Source organism: Macrotis lagotis, chromosome 7 (genome assembly GCF_037893015.1).
Source record: "Macrotis lagotis isolate mMagLag1 chromosome 7, bilby.v1.9.chrom.fasta, whole genome shotgun sequence".
NCBI classification, from domain to species: domain Eukaryota; kingdom Metazoa; phylum Chordata; class Mammalia; order Peramelemorphia; family Peramelidae; genus Macrotis; species Macrotis lagotis.
Genome location: NC_133664.1, coordinates 204,252,761 through 204,277,185, shown reverse-complemented (window position 1 = coordinate 204,277,185; position 24,425 = coordinate 204,252,761). Strand labels below are relative to the sequence as shown.

The following is a 24,425-nucleotide window of genomic DNA, read 5'->3' as shown; positions in this document are numbered from 1 at the left end:
TAGCAGCTTAGGTGATTTTTTTTAAAACACAGGTCTATGTTTCTCCCCAACTCAATAAACTACTAACTTCCTATTGCCTCTGATCAATATAAACTTCTCTGTCATTGAAAATGCTTGTCATCCCGGCTCCAATCTACCTTTCCAGCCTTATTATATACATCATTCCCCCTTTTTCACTTTACATTCCAGCCAAATTGACCTTATTGTTATTCATCACATTGGATACTCTTAGAGCCCCCTTTTTTTTTCAAGATTTGGTTCAAGTATCACATTCTACTTGAAGTTTTTCCATATTCCCTCAGATGTTGCCAACTTTCTCTCCCTATTATTTTATTTATATTTGCGTGCATATTGTCTCCCTGATAGAATGTCAGCTCTTTTATGAAGTTTGTTTCATTTTTGTCTTTGTGTCCCAAGTATCTGGAAGAATGTGGTACAGAGTAGGCATTCACATATTGATAGATTTTGCTAAGTACTTTCTTTTCCTTTGTTAACATAATAGGTAGGGACTTATCTCCACTGGAACTGGTTGATGTGAATGGTGATGGGTTACCTGATGTCCTGCTCTCCTTTGTGAACCTAAGAAATGAGAGTATTTTAGGTAAGAGACATGATTCTGAATTTATTTTATTGGGAGAGTTTTTGGGGAACTTTATGCCTTTGTTATGCCTCTCCCCATTTGGCTGTAACATTCATTAAAGAGTTTTAGAGCTATACAGTTTGTGAAACTATAACTTTTGTTTGAGAATAAGAGCAATGTATTCAAATTTCTTGTCCCAAGACATTTATTTGGGATTTCCATTATGAAAATCTAGCTATTCATCAAAAGTATCAAACTTTGAACTTTATTTTTGCTTTTAGAATTTTTTTTTACTATGCACATAAACAGGGGCAGAAATAGAGTATGAAGAGAAGTCTAGCCTCTAATTAAGAGGCATTACATTCATTTATTGTATTTATTGTCTAGTTTTTTCTTTGTTTTTAATTTAGAAAGTGGATCAGTGAAATATTTTATTATTTATTTCCAAACACCTGATTTTTAAGATTTTTTTAACATACATGGTTATTGTTTATTTTTTCTTTGCTTTAGTAGTTCTCAGTATAATAAAGATTTTCTTTATTAGCATTTTTATAGTTCATAAGCAGGATGACTTCCAGCCTTTTGAGAACCTATACTATTGAAATCATGGTAATGATCACTTTAGACCCATGAATAAAGTCATGGATTTAAAATCCATTACATCCAGCTAGCTTTACTAAGATCCATGGCCATGAATCCATTGCACTCATACTCTTGACCAATTGCCTCATAAATATATGCTATTCATGGGTCACAATGGAGATGTGTGAGAGCATGTATATGGATAAATGCCAGCTTATCACCACTTCTAGAAAAACAATTCAGAGCATAGATCAATAGCATTGTTTGTTTCCATGAAGAGTAGCATGTTTTGTTATTCATAGATAGATAAAAATACCATTGTCTTCATTTTATAAGGAAAAACTGAATCTTCAACTGTTATTCAAGTCTTATTGTTTAACTTTTCATACATTTTTGTTTTGATCCCCAAATAGACTACAAACTCCTTGAGGAGAGAGAGAATGATTTGCCTGTACTTTTTTGGTGTTTATACAATTCTTGCAGGTAACTCTTTTTTTTCCTCTTTTTTATTATATATCTTCAGGTATCCCTAAGCCTCAGGCTACTCTTCTAGCTCTTTCTGGGGTAAATGGTAGTACTCTTTGGATCAGTACTCTCTCAGAGGAGGCACAAGGATTGCAATGTTCTGGGCTAGCTCCAGTAGATTCAACTGAAGCCATTTGTCTTGTGACTGGAATATCCAGGCTGCTCAGTGCACACAACGCCACTTCAGGTAAAGATGAAATGTTGCTGAGAAATGATTATGAAGGGTAGCTAGATGTGGGTGCAGTGGATTCAAGAGGATGGGCCTTTGAATCCAGCTTCAGATACTAGACTCTAATTAGCCGTGTGACCTTGGACAAGTCACTTAACCCTGACTGCCTCACATCCAGGGTCATCTCTAGTCATCCTTGTCCATATCTAGCCACTGGACCTAGTTGGCTCTGGAGGAGAAAGTGAGGCTGGTGACTTAGTACAGCACTCCCTCACTCAAATCCAGTTCATGTGCTTGTCATGACATCACCTCCCTGATGGCATGGTCTTCTTCAAGAATGAAGGAAAAACATGAAGATGGGTATTCCAACAGAGAGTGGAACCCTTGCTCTCCTTTATGATGGGAAGTTTGATTTCGTAGTATGAAAGTCATATTTTACAGGGTATAGGGGAAGAAATTAGAGATTATTCAGCCAGAAAAATTCAGATTTTAGCTGTTTTATTTAGATTGGACCAAAAAGTGCTATTCTTTAAATAAAAAATGCCCTGAGATCTTTGGTTTACAAATTGTTCCAACCTCAATCCCTCATTTTTTCCAAAAGACAATCAAGTTTGTAATGTCAAATTTGACATACAAGAATTGATGTTTAAACACATAATTTAGCTACTTAAAAATTCATAAAGCAATTAAAGTTTGTTAAGCAATGCTAATTTGGTTATTTATATGATTGCATTTATATGCTTGTTTAGCCAAGAAACCTGAATTACACTGAAACTAATTAAATAATGACATATACTACTAAATTTATTTATATGCTGCTTATAAAATGCATAGATACATTTTGTTACTTGAATTTGTCTCCCAGGTAAAGTTTTGAAGTAAAAATAATAAATATTCTAGTTTAGCAAATGTACAATTTTTACATTCAGGTGAGTATTATTTCCTTTTAAAAAATAAGCACTTCTGGGAGTTATCTGTTTTTAATTGTTAGAATTCCACTTTTGGGATTGTCTGCTGAGTCTGTGATTTACTCTTACGAATGCCCTCAGAGTTTGCACTTTTGAGCGTATAGTTCGTTTTTGGAAACAAGTTAAAATCTTTAGAAACCAAATCAAGTGAATAAAGTGGGTGATCAATCCAGGAAATGCAAGTTTTTGTTAAAAAGAGATGATAACATTGGTGTTCTTGTATCTATCTTTGAAGGCAATCTCCAGTATTTATTTGGGCATTTGCTTAAGTGGGCTTGTGGTAGAGATAGAGAATTTTCCCTAATACATATCTATTTGACAAGTCACGCAACAGACCACCTGCAACTCCTGTCACCCTTCCAAAAAATCATTCCTCTAAAAAAAGTCATGTTCTTTCCCAGATTGATTTTAACTATTTCTTTTGAATTATATATGAATTTAATGTATTGTCTTGTTTTGCTAAACAAATTCCCTACCTCTGCCCACTGTATGTGAAATGAGGAAACAAGGCAGAAGGAGTTGACTATTTTTTTTCCTCCAGCTCAGTTTTTTCTTCTGGGGGATGAAAGGCTTGCTAATACAAAGTCACATTAGTAATTAGTCTGCTTGTTTTCCTATAGGCAAAGCCATTTGGACTCTAAACACAAGCCACTTTTCTAATGGAACTTTAGTCACCCAAGCTTTGATACTGCCAGATTTGGATGATGATGGAGTTAGAGATCTCATGGTTCTGACTACAGGGGTCTCACAGGTATGGCCTCAATTAAATAGCCCTCATTTTTAATAAGAGTATGAAAGCAGAAGTAATTTAATCCAGGTTTAGTCATTTCTTAATTTTCCCACTATAGTGGTGAGATAATAAATAGGAATGTGTTTTATTAAAAAAAAACCTGTAAAAGGCTCCACAGATATTCTGTATTGTGAATTTTCCTATAGTATGCTTTCTTAATCCACCCCTTTCCTCAAACTCACCCTAACCCTAACCCTCATATCCCAGACTACTTTTTATGGATTTTGTACCAATTTATTACCTAATTTATAGGGATATGTTTTCACTCCCTCCCCCCTCCAGCCCATAGTATGTAAGCTCAGTGATTGTTTCACTTTTATTTGTTTTCTCAGTATTTATTTTTTGATTATTTGAAACTTTAGGCTAAGAAATTGGACTTGTGGTTCTAATAAAAAAAACTAATTTATTATGATGATCATTTTTTTCCCTCTGATCCACTCCAATCCGGTTTTCAGTGCTTATTTTTCTCATGATATTTTTGAAAATATTTTGTTTATTTGAGTTTACAAAAGTTTTAGAATTTACCAGTCTTGAATATAAAATGTAGCACAATCAGGGATACCAGTCTTATATAAGATATAGCACAATCAGGTATAGTATTTATTTCTTCTAATACCCCAAACCATACTCCTCTTCCTTTAATGTAGAAGGAAAAATTGATTCTTATTCAATGATCCACTAAGGTTTTGGAACTTTTCTTCTTGCTTCTCATGAATGTAGGCAGTTATCTCAATTAATTAAGATCCAGACCAAAAATATCAGTTAGTCACAATGTTCATTTTGTCTAAGAATGTATTAAATTATGTATATATTTCCTGATCATTATTAGTAATTCTATTCCAGAAACCCTTGGGCTAAGGGATAGTTTTTAACTTTGTGGATAGGAAGTTTCTTTGATAAGATTATGGTTGCTTGGGAAAAAAAAACAAAGCATTATTACCTGGGGCACATTTCTTCCCATTCTATCTAGTTTCTTTCTGGAGTAGGCCTTCTTTCAGGATGATGAACAGGACTAGGTTCAGGTCATTATCAAAATAAGACTTTACAGAGAGGCTGTAGTTTCTTTTCTGCTCCAGATCCAGCAGAAGCTTTGTGACTTTTTTTCTTTCTATACTATACCAGGTCATTGTCTTGTTTGCTTCACCCTAATTTTAATTCTACTTGGGATACATTTAGAGGGATTAATTAATTAAAGGGATTAATTCTCCTTGGAAAGTAATAGAGGCAATAGTGGTGAAATCAAAGGAATAGAGAAATGAATTTCAACCTTTTGTTGACACTTTTTGACCCTTTTACAGTAGAAATGCAGTGTTTGTGGAAGTGTTCCATTCAATTCAGGATTTAAATTTTCACTATGATTCAGTTTAACATCTAGGTTTGTGCTAGACTCTTATTTCTGGAGATTAGTCCAGTTCTTGGAATCCATATCTCAGTCCTGATTGAGAAGGACCTCGGTAACTCAGAGGAGGTATCTTGCCTTTAAATGGGAGTTATTTAATCTATCATACCACTAAATGCAGGGATATTCTTTATTATAGCTTTGGTAGGTGTCATCCAGAATCTATTTAAACAGTTTAAGATAAAGGAAACACTACTTTGCAAAACAGCTCATTTCATTTTTGTATTGCTCTAATTCAGTGAAATATATTTTTATTAATTAATTGCTGATTTTTGTATAATGAGAAATTTGATGGAAGAGTGATCATTTTCATTTAGTTAAAGTGTGGTCAGGTTTCAGGGTAAGAATTTGGAGATAGAAGTATTTGGAGTTCAGTTTTAGACACATTGAATTAGAAGTTTGATCTGGAAAGAAGAAAGATATAGGAACAGATATAAGGGAGAAAGGTAAGGGGAGTCCATTCTGAGAATGGGGAAATGTTAAGAGCCAAAAATAAATTAGAGACAGAAGTCTAGTTGTTCAATTTGTCTAGAATGTCAAATATGTGGGAATTGATGAAATTTTGCTGGAGATATAGGTTGAAAACAGATGGGAAAGGCCTTGTAATATCAGGTTATATAGTGTTTGGTGTGTGTCATACACTTGGGGCAGCTAGTGGATAGAGTGCTAGGAAACTCATCTTTCTGAGTTCAATTCTGTCCTCACACTCTTACTAGCAGTTTCCTCATCTGTAAAATAAGTTGGAAAAGGAAATGAAAAACCCTTCCAGTATCTTTGATAAGAAAACCTCAAATGGAGTCATGGGGAGTCAGATACAGCTGAACTTAACTGATAATAACAAGGGCTACACTGAAGGATTTTGAATGGAGTAGCATGATTAGAGTGGTGCATTTGTAAGATTAATAGGGGAGGGGGCAGCCAGGTGGCCTAGTGGAGAGAGCACCAGCCCTAGAATCAGGAGGACCCAAGTTCAAATTTGACTTCAGACACTTAATAATTACCTAGCTGTGGGACCTTGGGCAAATCACTTAAGCCCATTGCCTTGCAAAAACCAAAAAAAAAAAAAAAAAAAGATTACTAGGTTAGCAATACAAAAAAAAATTTGAAAGAAAATAGAGTAAAATCAGGAACACATACTAGTAGGATCTTATGATTGTCTTAGGTGAAAAGAGAAGAGGACCTACTCTAGAGTAGTTGCTGTGAAAATGACATGACAACCACTTAGAAATAGGAACTAGGCAATAAGATTACTCCAAAGTTATAAACTTTAAAAAATTTATAATAAAGTTTGGAATGATAGTACTACAATAGAGATTGAGAAATTAGAGGGGGGCTGCAGGTTTCAGAGCAAGAATTTGGAGATAGAGAAACAAGGGGGAAGAACAGATTTGCCACGAAGTATTTGGACACATTGAAGTATTTTAGACACATTGAATTAGAAGTTCCCTTAGGAGATGGTGTGATGAAACACAAAATATAATGGATTTGAAGTCAGTTAGAATCTGCTTCCTCAGCTTATAGGATCATAGATGGAGAATTGGTAGGAACTTCAAAAATTGTTTAAACTGAGGCCCAGAGTTAAGTGATTTGCCTAAGATCACACCAGTAGTAAGTCTTTCTATCTGTGTGATCTATAAAAAGTCACTTACCCCTCAGACTCATTTTACTCATTTGTAGAATAAAGGCATTGGACTTGATGGCTTTTAAAGACTCTTCCATCACTGTCTATGATTCTATCATTTAGGTGGAGATATCCAGCAGGCAGTTGAAAATAGAAAATAAGGAATGAGAGAGCCTGGGAGAAATTGACAGGGCATACATATATATATATATATATATATATATATATATATATATTTGGAAGTCATCACTATAGAGGTGATCATTGAAGCCTTAAGAGTTGAATAAATCAGGTAGAGAGAAAATCTGGTTCCAACTTCTCTTATTTTCCATTATTCTTCTTCCTCAAACATTCTCCATTTCAGTCAAAGTGTTTCTGGCACATGCCATTCTTTTTGATACTTTGGTGCTTTTTGCACAGGCTTTTGCATTCTTCCTCTTAGAATGGTTACCGCCTTTTATTTGAGACCTTTCCTCATGACCTCAATCATTAGTGCATCATTCTGGAAATTGCTCTATATTTACCCTTGGACTCACCTTGAGGTATGTTTGAAAGTTTCTTGTGGGCAAACATTTTTCTTTTGTCTTTATATCCCTATTTTTAGTAGGCATTTAATAAATGATACAAAGAGAATAAGACCAGGAATTGAACCTTACACACTCTGTGTGTGTGTGTGTGTGTGTTTATATGTGTACTCATTTTTAAGACTTAGAAAGAGGATGAGATGCTAATAAAAGATAAAGAGAAATCACAGAGAAGGGGAATTATATTTGGCAAAAATATTACTCTATACTTTTTACCCTTCCACCAAAGTTCTCCCTTCTTTAATAAATCTAATCCTTCCACATGGTAAACTCTTCAGATATTTAAATACAATAATAACATCCCTCCAGGTCTTCTCCTTCAATTCAACTGCATTGGATAATTTTGCTCTAAGCCTTCTCTGGTTTATTTTAAGTGGTTTCCAGACCCTTCACAATACTGACTGTCTGGACATTCTTCAGTTTGTCTATTCCTTATAAAATGTAGTTACTAAATGTATTCTGAATCATGCAGAGTTAAATAGGTCTATTAGATTCTATCTTGACAGTGACCATTATACAGTACTTCTAATGTTGCCCTCTAAGATGGTATTACATTATACTCAGCTCATATTGAATGCACAGTTAAAATTCCTCATTTAAAAAAATGCGAACTGTTGTTATAGCTCCTCCATCTTTTATATACTCTTGGTTTTTTTTTAAACTTATAGACAGAACTTTACTTTTATATGGTCATTTTCATTTTGTTAGTTTTTTTCATATCTTTTTTTGAGGAGTTTTTAATCTTTATTCTGACAGTGTCAACTGTTTCTTTTACTTTTGTGTTGTGTATTATGTATTTAATAAGGAAGCTTCCTATGTCTTCATGAATGAATGAATAAAAAAGCATTTATTGAGTGATTTATAAATTGTTGAAAAAGCTAGGACAACCCCCTCATTGATTCTGGGGTCTTCCCTCTGCTGATTATTTCAAATTCATCTTGTCTCCCTAGCACTTAGCATAGTGTCTATCATGTAGTAGGGGCTTAATAAATGCTGGCTACTTTGACTTGATTTAACCTGAACAGGTTCCTCTTGTCTGGAATGTATGCTTTTCTCAATTCTTAGAATAGTTAGCTTACGCAACACTTGATTGACTTTCACACCAGTAGTAGAGGCTCCCCTTCTGCTAGTTGGGTTGACATGTATTCATTAATCAACATTCTTTCGAGAAAGTTGTTAGAACAGCTCTTAATCTACCTAATTACTACAAACCAGGCTAAATTTCTCCATCTTGTCTGCAAAAATATGTTATGGAGATTTTGTCAGATGTGCTGAAATCAAACTATGACATTCCATAATCAATCCTATCAAAACAAAGCAAAGCAGAGTACTGCAGTGAGGTTGACTAGTGGTCAGACCAGATTTCCTGGGATCATCATATATTGATGAGGAAGACCTTGTGGCCTTCCCCTGATCTGTATCCACACTCTAAACTGGGTTGGTTACTGGGGATTGAAGGATGATTTTAGCTCCATTAAAAGGGAGGGATTCTTTTCACCTTCATACTAGTAGAGGATGAGCAACATAATTTTGACTCTACATATTCTGATTTGGGGATGTATTCTTAGGCTTTTAGGTAATAAGGCTGTGTCTTAGAGGGTTTTAAGTGAGGGGCTTTCAACCATCTTTGACATCCATTCTTTGATAGGATAACTGACAGTTCCACCATTAACTTATCATTTCCTTCCACTGCCTTTTTTTCTCACTTCTACAGGGAGAGCTCTATTTCCTGCTAGTTTCAGGAAAGACAGGGATTCCAATGGGCCGGCCTGTGAAGTACAACATCTTGAGAAAGGGCAATCTGATTGGTCCTCAGGTTCACATAACCACAAATGGGGCGATCTATATCCTGTTTGGCTTTGGTAAGAAGGGTACCCAAGCATGTGATCGGGCCTCTCTTGAGGAACATGATGAGAGAAGGGGAGACTGACACTATCCCCAACAGTATCTCCTCTTGGCAGAGGCCTAGGATTCTCCTCTGTCCACCTCTTGTATTGGTCCTATTCTTCCCTATCATACCCCCTGAGAGGCAAATCATCTTCTTTCAGATGTTTTAGTCACTTCCCTCTTTTTTTCTGAGTCAGACCCATCTGGTCAGGCAGTATTGGAACTTCTTATTCAACTTGGACCCAGAGATTGGCTTGTTAGTTCAGTGTTGGTTTCTTCTTGTAATGCTAGGCAACATTCAGATCATTGCCCTGAGGGATATTTTTGACCAGGCCCAAAACCGGAGCAGCTCACCACCTTTGTTGCAGATAGAGGAACCAGAGTGGGAGAAGAGAAGATCTGTCAACCTGTCTGAGTTTAATGACGATTATAGGTAGGACTGTTATCTTCTAATTTTGGTTATGGTAAAGCCCCAAGGTAAATCAGCAAATACCCAGGAATCTGCATCATTGTCTGGGCCACAGTATTAGAGAATAAACTGTAAATTATAATGTGCCTCTGTCTACACATTTTGTTCTGTTTTAGTTTGCTATTAATGGTATATTTATGTGGAAAAGTGTGTCATGGTCATCTTCATAGTTCATACCTTCATATATTATTCAATTCCTGCAGGGAGAGAAGACAATAAATTTATAGCTAATATTTATTTAGTCTTTTATTTTTATCTTATCTTTTATCTTTTAAAAGATAAGAATCTTTTAAGCTTTTTAAACCTGTTTTAACATTTAGCAAGACTGTAACAGTGCTTGCTCCATTGTTTATCCATATATTTCCATATTTTTCTAACATAAATTGCAATAACATAATAGGAATCCTATTTTCCTTTCATGTTTATTACTTTATTGAGGGATATCTCATATTAATCCACTTTCTCTGTCCTTTATGCTTTTTCTCTTTGGGATTTGATGGTTACTAACTCCCTTTGTATCTCTGGGAGGTACATAGGTAATAAATATAATGATCCAATTTTGTAGAGAAGCTAAATATTTTGTTCAAGTTCAACCCATAAGTCATTGACAGATTTTAATGCAGGATTCAGGCATTAGGTTTTCAGGTATGTGTTTTCTATCCTCTTTCTGTAATTTTGGCCTGATGATCTTTCCTATACTCCCAGAATATATAGTTGAGATGGGGGTCCCAGCAACACTCTTTTGTTTGCCTCTTGATATTTGTAGGAGGATCAGTTAGGAGTGTCCAAAAGAGCAAGAAAATCTGGTTGGTCAGAGATTGGCAGCATCCCATTTGTTAACTGAAGCTGAGAGAATATATGTACAAAAAGCCAACCAGAGGGACTATAGGACATAAACTGCTATGTTTTACTCCCCTTAGTGATGGAGTTGAATTCCTCCAGATGGTAAAAGCACCAGATAGCAACTGCAGCAATCTCCTCATTACAACCAAACAGGGCCTTGTTCTCCTTCGGGGTCAAGACCTTGCACGTCATTGGGTGCTGACTCTCCAAGGCCTACACAGGTTTGTAATTTATCTGTGAGTGTCTCTTAGTTCTTAGAAATTCAAATTTCTTTCCTATATCTCAGTATTGCCTAGACATTTGAGGAGGATAGGGTTCTTGTCTCTCTGACTATTTCCTTTGTTTACACTCTTAGCCAGCCTACCCCTGGATATTTCACGAATGACCAGACCTTGGATTTTCTGCTGGAGGAACAGTATGGAGATGGAATGAAAAAGGTAAAATTCAAGACATCAGTTTGTCACTCAGCAGTATTTAAGAAATGCTTAATACTTTTCCCATCATTGATCAAATCACAGTATGTTAGAGTAAAAGGATAATACATGGTCTCTGTCCTCTAGGAGTTTATAATTCAACTATTAGACAAAGAAATAAACAAAAACATTTGAGAGTAACTAATTGGGAAAACTTTATGGAGATATAACTGAATTTTGAAGAATAAATTTGGCAGTTCATTTCAACATATATTTATGAAGCACCTGATAAGGCCCTAAAGCACCATATGAGTGCCTTACTCAGATACAACTAAAAATGAGGCTGTTGCTTTTCCTCAAGGAGTTTATTGTCTTCTGGGAAGAAACTACACATATACAAAAAATTATATGGTACAAGTACATTTTGTACTCTTACGTAGTTCAAGAAAATTTGAGGAATGAGAAGGCATCTGATTTGAACTGTGAAGAAGGAGAAGAATTCAGAAAGGGAGAGATGAAAGGAGAGATGGAGAGTGCATTTCAAGCATGAGCTATCATTCAGTCATTCCATGATTATTTACTTTATCAGAGGCATGCTATGTATATTGTGCTGGGGACAAAAAAATGAATCATTCCTTGCCTTATAAAGTAGTTTTCTAATATAGCTTTAGGTGATAACTCTGTACCTATATATGCGAAATACAAAATAGATAAAAGATAATTGAGAGGAGTGGGGATCGGAGAGGCTTTAGGTAGGAGGGGTTATTTGAGCTCAGCCTTGAATGAAAATAAGGATTTTAAGAGGTGAAGGTGAGGAGGGCACATTCTAGACTGATTGGGCCACAAGGGTAGAAGTACAGAGACTGAGTATCATGTACAAAGAGAGAAGGCAGGTTTGTCTGGATTTAGAATGCATGAAGGGTAGAAAGGTATTGGATCCAGATGAAGTCTATAACAGATCCTAGAGGTAAGAGGGAGGCATTGACTAGGCCTGGGCTTTAGGAAAATTACTGTAGTAGCTAGGGAGAGGATGGATAGAATGAGAGAAACTTGAAACAGAGAGTCTAATTTGGAGGCTGTTACAATATAGTAAACAAGAGGTGATGAGGCCTAGAAGTATGGGAGTGGAGAGAAGGTGTTGCAGAGGAAGAAATAACAAAATTGCCTTTCTGATAGGAGATGTGAGATGAGGAAGAGTGAAGAGTCAAGGATGAACACCAAAGATAGAAATCTAAGTGAATGGAAGAATAGCAGTGTCCTTGACAGTAAAAGAGGTTCAGAGTGAGGCCTATTATCAGACATACCCTTTGTGTGGAATTTTTTTTTTTTGCTTAAATACACTAAATTATTACAATTTACTTCAGACGATTGGGAGAGAGTTCTGGGAGAGTACAGTGGTAATGATAGATACTAAAAAAAAAAAAAGAAAAGAAAGAAAAGAGCATCAATGAACCACTTAAACTCATAGCAGAAAAAGGTTCTGAAGGGGACCAAGAAGGGTTCCATGTTAAATTTAATATAGCTTTTACTTGTTATTAATGCAGATTCAGAAATTTCATACAAACTATTTTTTCTTTATAAATTGATGTCCATGTTTGATGTTTTAAAAGTTCAGAATTCAGAAAAAAAGGAATAGTTTTTTTGGGGAAAATATTTTTGAGTTCCACTGACAACAGAGTGTATCTGGAGTTCCCCATGGATGTATTGTACTCAGGTGACCAGGAAGGGGTATCAGTAGTTTGAACCTCTAATCCCTGAGATAATCAAGTTGACAGAATGCCTTTTAAGGAAAAAAAATTCCCAAACAAAACACCAGTAGCTTAACATACATGGTGGGAAGAGGTTTAGAATATTGCTCCCACTACAACAATGTATTGACTCTGGTTGGGGGAGGTGAGGGAGAAGGAAAAGTCAAGGTGACTGCAAGGATAGTGGTGCCTACAATAGAAAATAGGGAGGTTTGGGAAATAGCAAGTTTTAGGGAGGTCGAAAATGAGTTCTGATGTGGACACATCAAATTTGAGATTCCTATGAGACATTTGGTCCATAGTTAGTAAAGTAGGTCTGGAGTTTAGGAGGGATATTAGGGTTAGACATAAAGAGCCAGGTGTCATGTAAGAAGAGAAGATGCTTGAAACCGGGGACTGAGGAGATCTTAGATGTACAAAAAAAGAAGACCTGGAGCAAAGTACTATGAAACACCTACTGTGAGAAGAGCAGGAAATGCATGATATAATAGCAGTATTATTTTAAGAACACTTTTAAGTGACTAAGTCATTTTGACTATTGAAGATACCAAAAGGACATCTGAAGGAAGATTCTACCTGCATTCAGAGAAAGAACTGATAAATAGAAATATACATAGGATGATTTTACATACATGTGTATGTATATGTATATGTACATATATCTATACATATATATTGGTTGCAGATGTATACATATGTATCTATATCTGTATTGGTTGCACATGTACAATACAGTGATTTAAACTGTAGCTCACTCTACCAAAACAACAGAATGTATACATATATATATCTCTATATCTATATGTAATATTTGCATCTAATACGTAGCTATTCAGAACTCATTGTTCTCTCTCTCTTACCTTTTCTATTGCTGAAGAGGGTAGGTAACTAACATCATCCTTCAAGATGAGGGTGCCAGTGCAGGGTTCATCCTGAATTTCTCATTGTCTCTCAACCTTCTTCCCCTCCCAATAACCATGCTGTTGCCAGGGCCTGTTGATTTCACCTTTTTGACAACTCTGGAATGAGTTTTGTTTTCTTTTCTGACACTGCCTCCACCAGGTGCAGGCCCTCATCACCTGCACTCTTGCTATAATCTGCTGACAGGTCTGCACTTCTAATCTCTCCCCACTCAAACCCTTTCTCCATTCAGTTGCTAAAGTGATTTTCCTAAAGTAGAAAAAGTCTGCTGTCACCTTCCTGTTCAATAAACTCCAGTGATTTCCTATTATGTTCAAAAGCAAATCAAAAATGCTTTGTCTGACATTCAAAGACCCTCATAACCTAGGCTCTTCCTAACTTTTTTAGTCTTTTTACCCCTTACTCCTTAACAAGTACTCTTCAATCCAGTCACACTGGCCTTCTGGCTGCTGCATAAACAAGAGATTCCAAATCTCAGCGCTGGATATTCTCTCTGTTCCTATGCTGGAATGCTTTCCTTCTTTTACTCTGACCACTGACCACCCTTTGAATCCCAACTAAAATCCTAATTTTTCCAAGAGGCTTTTGCTAGCCCCTCTTAATGCCAATGCTTTCCCTCTTTTAATATATACTATTTATCTTGCATATATCTTACTTTTTATATATTTGTTTGCATGTTGTCTCCCCATTAGACTGTAAGATTCCCAAGGGCAAGGACTGTCCTTTGCCTCTTTTTTGTATTCCTAGCTTTTAACATAGTAGCTGGAACATATGTTTAATTGATTGATTCATTTTTGGTACCCCTGAAGCTTACACAGTTCAGAGCCTGCAAGGCTCTTCAACAGGAGTTTCTTTTGCATTTCCTGTGGGTCACATTTCTCTTCCTGGTACCTTCCAGGTTCACAGAGGCAGACTTCAAAAAGTTCTTGCTTTACAATTGGTCCTTTTAAGTTCATTCCAGGTATTCACACACTTGTTTCCATAGTGTATATTTTTCGATATCTCTCTTCCTTTTTCAGATTCCTCGTATTTTTCTTAGTACATAATGCACTTACTCTGTGTTTCCTGCTTTGTAGGTGATGGTAGTAGATGGTAACTCAGGTGTAGTCATTTGGAATTCCAGTTTCTCATGTCACATGAAAGAATCAGCAGCTACTTCAGTGCTGACATCAGACCAGAAATCTGTTTTTCTCTTTTGGGCTGAAGACCTGTCAGCAGCACCATCCAATTCAGTGAGTAAACCTATGAAAGAAGATATTTTATTCCTCTTTCCTCTGTCAAAAGGCAGCCAGCTCCTCTTGAGAACTATTAACTTAAGAAATTGTTTGACTTTGCCTTTTTTTTCTTTGTGAGAAGATAAATTTTTCTGCTATAAAGAGCAATAGTGGAACGTTAGTGCTCAGTCAGAAGATTTTCACATATTGAGAAAGCAGAACCTTTTGTTTCTGGACATTGGGTTTTTCTCCTAACCTGAAATCCTTCTCATGCCTTCTCAAGAAATCAAGCTTTAGCCTTTAACTGTGAAAGGAATTATATGGTAGTCAGATTTCTCATCTGCCCACTGCAGTGGATGAGCTTTAAATGGGGGAGTTAATACTTCTTTTCTTTTCCTGTTAGGATCTCAACCCAGGAACTGTGTCACCTGAGCTCCACCATCTTTATCTTCTGCATCCAACCTTCCCCACAATCCTTCTAGATCTGGTTAATGACACCGGCATGGTGAATGCTTCAGCAAGTGAGTTTTCTGATGGTGGGAGTCAGCATTGTCTAATTACAAATGAAAACTATCTTGAATCATCATCCTTAGGATTATGCCTTTGATATTTGTTTTTTTCCTGTTAACAACATTGAACCACACACACTCTTTTTCTTGATTCCTGTTGTGAGCAGCAGCATAGAGAGGTAAAGAATGTTGACCTCCTTGCATCAGCTTTTTTTAAAATTTTTAATTTTTATTTTTCCAATTACATGTTATGAAAGTTTTTCAACATTCATCTACATGCATATGCATATTTTTAAGTTACATAGTTTTTTTTATTTTTTTATTCTCATTTTGTACAAATTTTTTTTACATTAATAAAATATTCTTGTTTACAAGTAAACAAAATACCCCCCCCCCGCCGAATATAGATAGACTTGCTTGGGCGAAAAAAGTAAAGGGGAGAGAAAAAAAATTAAAATTAAAAAAATAGTAATAATTGTAGGTATGGCCAGGTGGCACAATGGAAGCACCAGCCCTGAAGCCATGAGCACCTGAGCCCACATCCAGCCCCATAGACCCAACAATCACCCAGCCGTGTGACATGCAGACCACCCGAACCCCACTGCCCTGCAAAAACCAAAAAGAAGAAAAAAAAAGACCCAAAATAAAATAAAATAGTAATAATAGTAGCGGTGGCTGGGTGGCGGACAGAGCACCAGCCCTTGAGCCAGGAGCACCCGGGTCCAAATCCGGCCTCAGACATCCAAAGATCACTCTTCTGTGTGGCCCCAGGCAGGCCACCCAGCCCCACTTGCCCTGTACCCTCCCCCAAATAATAATAATAAAAAATGTGCTTCAGTCTTTGTTCCAACACCAACAACTATGTCAGGGGTGGATCATATTCTTTATGGTAAGTCCATTGCAAAAGTTACTTCCATATTTTTCCAACGTTGCCATTGCTGATCACAACTCCCTCCTTTCATATTTCTCCACTACCATGTGCTATATTTTCTCTCTCCTTTCACTCTGACTCTGCTGTAGGGTAGCTGAGTGGCGCAGCAGACAGATCCCTGGTCCTGGGGCCAAGAGGCCCTGAGTCCCCATACCACCCCTTAGGCCCAGAATCCACTTGACCCTATGGTCCTGGACAGGCCTTCCAATCCCAGCCCCTTGCAAGAAGTAAAAAAGAAAATGTGTTATATCTGACCACTCTCTTCCCACGGTCCATCCTCTCCTCCTTTATTCACATCCCCACCCCTTCCCCCTGCTCCCCCCTCCTTCTTACTCCAGATGTCTATACCCCATTGAGTATATATGCTGTTTCCTTTCCTAGCCATCTCTGATGAGAGCAAAGGTTCCCTCATTCCCCTTTGCCTCTCGCCTTCCATATCATTGCAATTGCTCATTGTAATAAAGAAAAACCTTATTATATGAAATATCTTGGCCTATTCCCCCTCTCCTTTTTCTTTCTCCCATTACATTTCCCTTTTTTCTATTGACTCCATTTTTACACCATATTTTATCTTCGAATTCAGTTTTCTCCCGTGCTTCAACTATAAAAGCTCCCTCTACCTGCTCTATTAACTGAGAAGGTTCATATGAGTATTATCAGTGTCATTTTTCTGTGCAGGAATACATGCAGTTCATCATCATTAAGTCCCTCATATTTTCCCCCTCTCCTCCAATCTCCATGCTTCACCTGAGTCCTGTATCTGAAGATCAAACCTTCTGTTCAGCTCTGGCCATTCCAACAGGAACATTTGAAATTCTCCTGGTCCATTGAAAGTCCATCTTTTTCCCTGGAAGAGGACATTCAGCCTTGCTGGGTAGTTCATTCTTGGCTGCATTCTAAGCTCTTTTGCCTTCTGGTGTATTATATTCCAAGCCCTATGAGCTTCCAATGTAGTTGCTGCTAAGTCCTGTGTGATCCTGACTGCAGCTCCACGATAGTTGAACTGTGTCCTTCTGGCTGCTTGTAATATTTTCTCTTTGACTTGGGAGTTGTGGAACTTGGCTATAATATTCCTAGGGGTTGGTTTTGTGGGATCTCTTTCTCGGGGGGATTGGGGGATTCTCTCCATTTCTATTTTGCCCTCTGCTTCTAGAATATCAGGGCAATTTTCCTGTAGTAATTCTTTGAAAATGATGTCAAGGCTCTTTTGCTGATCATGACTTTCAGATATTCCAATAATTTTTAAATTATCTTTCCTAAGTCTGTTTTCCATATCAGTTGTTTTTTCAATGAGATATTTCACATTTTCTTCTAATTTTTCATTTTTTTTTGGTTTTGAAGTATTGATTCTTGATTTCTGGTAAATTCATCAATCTCCCTGAATTCTATTCTTTGTCTGAAGGATTTATTCTCCTCAGAGAGTTTTCTTATCTCTTTTTCCATCTGGCCAATTTTGCTTTTTAAAGCATTCTTCTCCTCAATAACTTTTTGAACTGTTTTATCCATTTGACCTAAGCTGGTTTTTAGCATGCTATTTTCTTCAGCATTTTTTTGGATGTCCTTGACTAAGCTGCTGACTTCATTTTCATGTTTTTCCTGCATCTCTCTCATTTCTTTTCCTAGTTTTTTTCCCCTAACTCCCTCATTTGATTTTCAAAGTCGTTTTTGAGCTCTGTCATAGCCTGAGCCCAATTTCTGTTTTTCTTGGAATCTTTAGATGGAGGAGCTTGTGTTCAGACTGAATATTTTGATCCTTCTTGGTGTCATTTGCAAAATATTTCTCAATAGTGTTCCTCTTATTTCTCTGCTTACTCATTTTCCCAGCCTGGGCCTGGTTTTGGGGTGCTTCCTGAGCTTTTGGGACACTCCCACAAGGGTCTCAGTGTGTGAGGCTCTGTCCTCACTCCTGGTCTGTGAAGGACCATAAGCACCCCTCTTTGCCATGGGGCTGAGTTGGAGGGGCCCCCTGCTATTCTGTGGGGGGCCTAGACTGCAATCAGGTTCTGATTGTGGTCAGAGCCCCAGAGTCCTGTTTCAGAGTCAGAGGTCAGAGCTCTGCAGTCTCTCTTTTCTCCCCTCCCTCAGCTCAATGGGCTCATGCCCTGGAGGCTCCTGATTACTGGCTCAGCCTGCTTCTGTTTCTGGATCTGGGCTGCAGAAAGACCACACTGCTTGCTGTGTGCCCTGAGGGCTGGGCTCCACGTGCTTGCTCTCACAGAGGTCCGGGCTGTTCCCCCACTTTGTGCCTGGTGCTCCCGAGGTATAGCTCAGGAGACTCCCCAGCTGCTGTGAGCCACTTTCGCTGTGGTGGGCCACCCCTCTGATGGGCTGCCCCTCCGACCCAGGGAGCAGAGCCTTTCTGCTCTTTTCCAGGTTACCTTGAGTAGGCGAGCTGCCTCTCTGGGTCCCTCTGTGGGTTCTGTTTCTCAAAAGTTTAGTTAGAGTCCTTAGTTTCGAAGTTTTATCAGAGAGCGCCTAAGACTAGATCCTTTCTTGTGGCCATATTCATAGAAATCAGGACATATAAGTTGAGGATACTTCAGAATGATCATCATGGAATAAGAGTTTTAAAAAGGAAAGGGATTTTATAGAGGAAAATGATAAGTTAGCAGGATGCTGGGCAATTGTTTTTGTCTTCACTGTTTCAGGATGAGTGATAATTTATTTCACTAAAGTCAAGGAAAGTTAGCCACTGTCACTTGTGGGAATTGGGATTCTATTCCTCTTTCTTCCTCATCCTTTTTCTCTTTCATGGCATTAGCCTTGAGGAATCTTCATACCTGAGATGTAACCAGACTGGCCAAGTTCCCTTCATAAGCCTTTTTTACACCTTCCTGCCATCTGGAAGCCAGGCTTTCCATTTACAGATACAACTGTTTCCCCTGAGGTTAAGGCCAGTGCTAGTGATTGCAGCTCTGTTGGAATATTCTAGCTTTTTTTCCTTGCTAATTTTCAGATCTTCTGACATCAACAAATATTTCATTCCTATAAACAGGAAGCAATATACAGTTCATAGAGGAAAGACCTATTGTGTTTTGCATGTCTCTCAATATTTTTTAAGTGCCCAATATTGGTAAAATTCTTTTATATAATATAAATGAACTGATATTCAATAAGTAACTATCAAGCATATTTAAAAGCAATCAAAAATAGTAGGTAATAATGATAATTCAAGCCATATTTATATTATAATGCTTGTTTTAAAAGTGAGGCAAATTAAGTAATAATTGGGTAAGTGCTAGGTTGCCAACCCAATATAACAATTCAGAGCTTTGCTAATATCTTGGTTCATTTCTCTGCTGATTTCTTCTTCTAATATTTGGCACAAATAATAATAAAACAATACTAGAATATGTTTATATCACCTCAAGGTATACAACAAACATTAAGTTTGTCTCATTTGATTCTCACACCAACCCTGTGAGATGGGTAGTGAAGGTTTTGTTATTTCCGTTTTACCTATTAGAAAATGAGTCTCAGAGGAGTAAAGATACTTTCCCAAGAAGATACAACTAATAAATGGTCAATTTAGGATTTAAACGAGGTCTTCTTAATCTCTGTCTAGATATTGGTTTCCCTACTAAATCATAGTTACATCACCAACTCTCATATTGTACTTTACAAGGCCCTTGGAAGATTTGCATTCTGCTCCCCACACTTCCAATTGCTATATAAAATTACTCTTCTAAAAGAAGAAACATGTCTCCTTTTGCTAACTGCTATTTTCTTTCTTTGTTCACAGTTGGAATTAATGATGTCTGGAAAGATGCCTTCTATGTTATCAGGAAAACAGAGCCTGGATCTGAAAACCATCTGAGATCTCTAGTTGTCAGCAAGGTAAACCTAAGGTGGGCCCTGATGGACAGCCAAGTTGTTCTGCTAAAGGAAACCACCCCCAAAATTGGCCGGGGAGAACTAAGAAGATTCCTTTCCAGGCTAAAGTTTGTTTCTTCTCAAAAGGTAAGAAGATTTTTTGAGAAACAAATGATTGATAAATTTTTGAGTTTGGTTAGATAGTTTCAATTCCAAACTTGATCTTCAGAACCATAAAACCATGCAATCTCAGAGGACCTTGGTAGTATCAAGTCCAGTTTGTACCTGAACAGGAACCTTTCCTCTACAACTTCCTCAAGTCATCATCTAGTCCCTACTTAAGAATATTCAGTGATGAGAAGCTCATTACCTCTTGAAGTAATCTATTTTACTTTAGGGCAGCTCTTTTATAAGAGAAAAAGAATGTTGGAAGAGAACTTTATTGGGGTCCAGAGAGAATTGGGTTCAGATCCTCCCCCTGATGCCTAACAACTGTGTGACTATAGACCATCACTTTATCTCTTTGAAACTCCATTTTCTTATCTATTTACTGGGGAGAATGATACCTAAAATACTTGTTATGAGAATGAGATGAGATTTACCAATAATGTCCAGCACTTTTCAAACTTTACTGTGCTATGAAAATTTGTGATATTATTATCGTTGAATGTCTAGATATTTAGAGTGAAGTTCTTTGTGCTCAGACCTCTTTCCTAAAAAATTACATGATCTCTGAAAACCTCAGTAGTAGAATAGTGGGTAAAAAAGAAAGTCTTTGTGATCTATAGAATGATAGCCTTAGACTTAAGGAAGAATAGGAAGAAAACTGTGAATGTTGAATACCTGGAAAGAAAGGATTTCTATTTAGAGGTCTAGTGGAATATTGGACTTAGAGTTAGAAAATCCCACGTTTGGATACATCTTCACATTCCAGTTATGTGGTATTGGACAAATCATTTGTCTTTCTAAGCCTCAGTTTCCTTATTTGTAAAATGGGGATAATAATAGTATCCATCTTAAAGCAGTGTTATTGAGGATTAAATGAAATAATGCATATAAAACACTTTGCAAACTTTTGGTCTATAGAAATGGGAGCTATTGTTATCATTACTTTAATAACTCTGAAAGTTTTCACCTTAAAACAAAACCCAAATAAAACAATATGTTCATGTTTTTCCCCTAGGTCTAATCTGAAGATACCTCCAGTTTCAGATGGGACTGATGAAGACCCTCTCTTTAAGCCTAGAATTTTCTCAATCAAATCTGTAAAGTAACATATATGGAGAATGCAAAAGGAAGCTTCTTTCCCCATGTTGTCTTGCCACCTCTGTGAATTTAACCCAAAACACTTTGGAAAGCAGACTATTAGTCTTTTACAACAGTCCCATCTGTCTGGCAGTGACACGTTTAGCTTTCCTTCTTGACTTTCATATCAAGACCATCAACAGGCTTTTTGTGGGTTGTTCAAAAACATATATAAATATATATATATATATATATATATATATATATATATATATATATATATATATATATAGAGAGAGAGAGAGAGAGAGAGAGAGAGAATGAGAATATATATAATTTATAAGCAAATGCTGAGATGTGTCTGAGAGGTACTTATATCCAGGAAACATTTTTTGTTTTGTTTTTCTTTATGGGTTTTGAAGTGTGATTTATTTATTAGATATATTTCAGACCCATTTCCTTGCACATGTGAAACATATCTGGGCCATTTGGTCATCTCTACTCCAAATTTCCTACCTCTTATCTTAAGGTCACCATTTTTTGACCTTTTACTTCCTCCTCATCCATGTCAATCTTGAATTATTTTGTTTGTCAATCATTGGCACCAGTTTAAAGCAATATTAGAAGACTGATTCTTCTCATCCTAATCTTCCATGAAGGTGCCCAGAGGTTCTGGGAAGAGCTACATTATTATCACAAGTATAGTAAGAGAAGTTTAAATGAATTGTCTCTGATAAAACCCCATATTATTTTGGTTTTCAGAGTGTCAGGGGTGATCCACTGCTTCTGCTGTGATATTCGGAGTATATGGAGCATTCTCATTGTTCACAAAAACACTGAAAGTCAGAAATAATTGAAGCTTATAGTCTTTTCCTTGTATTATACTGACTTTTCATAATGGTTGATATACTTCCCTCATGGAGCTTTAACTTGTTCATGCATTTTCTATTGTTGTAGAATATTTTTTTTTGCTTTGTTGTACAGAATTCTAATGGGAGGAAAAGCTATCCCTGAGGGCCCTTTTAAGGAAGGGCCCTTAAAACCTTGAGCCTTGATATGTAGTTCCTTTTAGAGCCATGGAACAGCTTGTATATATTTTGTGGTGTTGTGTAAATACTGTAACTTTGTAAATAGCAACTTCATTGTAGTTTCCAATTTTTAGTCCTCTTCCTCTATTCTTTTCTTAATAGGAATAGATTTTAGTAAGCTATCTTCTGATAGGGGTATTTATTGGGCTAAGCCTCTCAGTTGATGATATGTCATAGGAAATCCTAGTCAGGAGCAGGTAGGAGGACTATTTTCTCCTATGATAAATACATCTTCACTAAAACTTTGGGTAGTTCTCCCTTAACTTGTTTATCTTAGACTAATTTTAGAGATTTCAGTAATAACACTGCTCAATTTGAAAGGGACATGTATACTTTTCACTATGTGTTACTTTATTTTTCCCAGTGAAAATCATATGACATGGTAGTATAGAATTAGCCACTGTCAATATGTCAATATTGGATGCTTGAAATGCAGCCAATCCAGGTGTACTAAATCTCCCTATAAAGACAGTCAGTTCTAGTATAGGTTGTATCTGAATCCCAATTTGGCACAGAGGAAGGAAGCAAAAAGTATCCAGGTGGATCTAGTACTATCCCAGCAGGATAAAATGGTTCTAGGTCATCTGGAGTTTGCATCTATCTTAAAGGATGTGGTTACATTAACCCCTCTTTTGACTGAGGATCTTTCTCTGCTTTAAATAAACCCAGTTGTTGGAGGGAGTTCCAAAGTCTAATCTGGGCCAAACTGAATGTCATACTTTTCAATAGATCCCTGACCCTGGGGTGTTTCTCCTCATACGTCACTGAGATCTCAGTTTACGAAGACTTTCAGATTTGCTACCCCCATTTAGGCAGAAATATGAGGGACTTTGCAGGTAGCAGATGTACTGTGGAGATCACTTTTTAAGTCACAGAAATATAAAATATAAGAGCTAAAAGGAATGTTTTGTGTGAACTCCAGGTTTGCATTTGCCCACCACCTTAAGTGTTCGATTTTGGTTATACTGGATATGACTCTTTCCCCTGTTCTTTTCCCTAAACCACTGATTAGATAATGAATTGTGATGAAAGATTGATATCTGGAAAGTTTGGGAGCTAATCCGGATTCAAGTGCATCTAAACCTCCCTCTTCTCTCAGGGAACCATTAACTGGATGAATGAACATTAGTCTTTATTGTAAGCATTCATTTCTTTTTTCTATTTCTCACATTGGGTCCCTGTAATAGCTCAAACAACTACTAGAAATAGTCATAATGCTTTCTGCACCTTACTGCAAATGAAGCCGACTCCTCTGTATACTGTCTGTCTTTGCTTCCCTTCTCAACCAAACTATGAGGGATCCTTTTTTAATTTTGTTATTCTGTGGTATTGTTACATCAATTCCCATAAATGTGAACTGTTATCTACATCTTCTGTGTAAAAGAAACATTAGTCTATGTATCGTCAGAAAAGTATTTGAAAAATGAGATAGAACAAATAAACACTATGTACAGTATTATTTTCATGTGGTGCTTTTCATTTCTCTTAGCTATAAATGATGGTTTATAATTACTTATTTAAAAGATAAAGAACAACTAAATGATGGCATTTTTTCCCAGAGGAATAAATAAGAGGAAAATCGTTAGAAGGAACAAGGAGAAGGGAAAAATAGGATTTAGATATGGAATAAGTATGGAACATGTATCCCTTTACTCATCCCAGTGACCTCGGACCAGAACTTTGTTTGTTAAGCATCTAACAAGAGAGAATACAAAGAAAATAGAGACATCACATGTGACATCAAGTTACTTAAAAATGTGTTCTGTTTTCATCTCATGCTAGCCAGGATGCCTCTGGTAAACTTGCCCATAAGAGAAGTAATAAAAATTCGGTTGCTAACCACAATCATGTTGACAGGTTCTAATTCTCCCTGTCCCAGACAGGAGACTTGCTCCATAGTAGGGAATGATGACAGGAATGGGAATAAGAGATATCTGGGGGGGGGGGGATTTGAGAAGCTATGGACTTGTCCTGAAAGACAGCCCTATTCTCAGTGTCCAAAAGCCATACTAAAGAAAGGAAATCTGGAGTTATACACCTATTCCCAGTGCTATAGAAGGCAGGACTTGTTCTCTTTATCCTCTTTCCTTCCTATTTTCCCCTGCCCCCCCCCCATTGCAGTTCTA

At 37.0% G+C, this 24,425-nt stretch overlaps 1 protein-coding gene across 1 annotated transcript in view; it reads left to right on the top strand.

Moving 5' to 3' along the window:
- FAM234B (family with sequence similarity 234 member B) overlaps positions 1-23,774 on the top strand; it is a 34,164-nt gene extending 10,390 nt beyond the window's left edge. The window contains exons 3-13 of the mRNA XM_074194548.1: positions 503-601; positions 1,686-1,874; positions 3,445-3,575; positions 8,933-9,080; positions 9,397-9,538; positions 10,495-10,638; positions 10,773-10,854; positions 14,576-14,731; positions 15,117-15,234; positions 19,896-20,113; positions 21,150-23,774. Of these exons, the coding sequence (XP_074050649.1) occupies positions 503-601; positions 1,686-1,874; positions 3,445-3,575; positions 8,933-9,080; positions 9,397-9,538; positions 10,495-10,638; positions 10,773-10,854; positions 14,576-14,731; positions 15,117-15,234; positions 19,896-20,113; positions 21,150-21,155 (1,433 nt within the window). The 3' untranslated portion in view covers positions 21,156-23,774. The remainder of the gene's footprint in view (positions 1-502; positions 602-1,685; positions 1,875-3,444; positions 3,576-8,932; positions 9,081-9,396; positions 9,539-10,494; positions 10,639-10,772; positions 10,855-14,575; positions 14,732-15,116; positions 15,235-19,895; positions 20,114-21,149) is intronic.
- Positions 23,775-24,425: the final 651 nt, after the last annotated feature.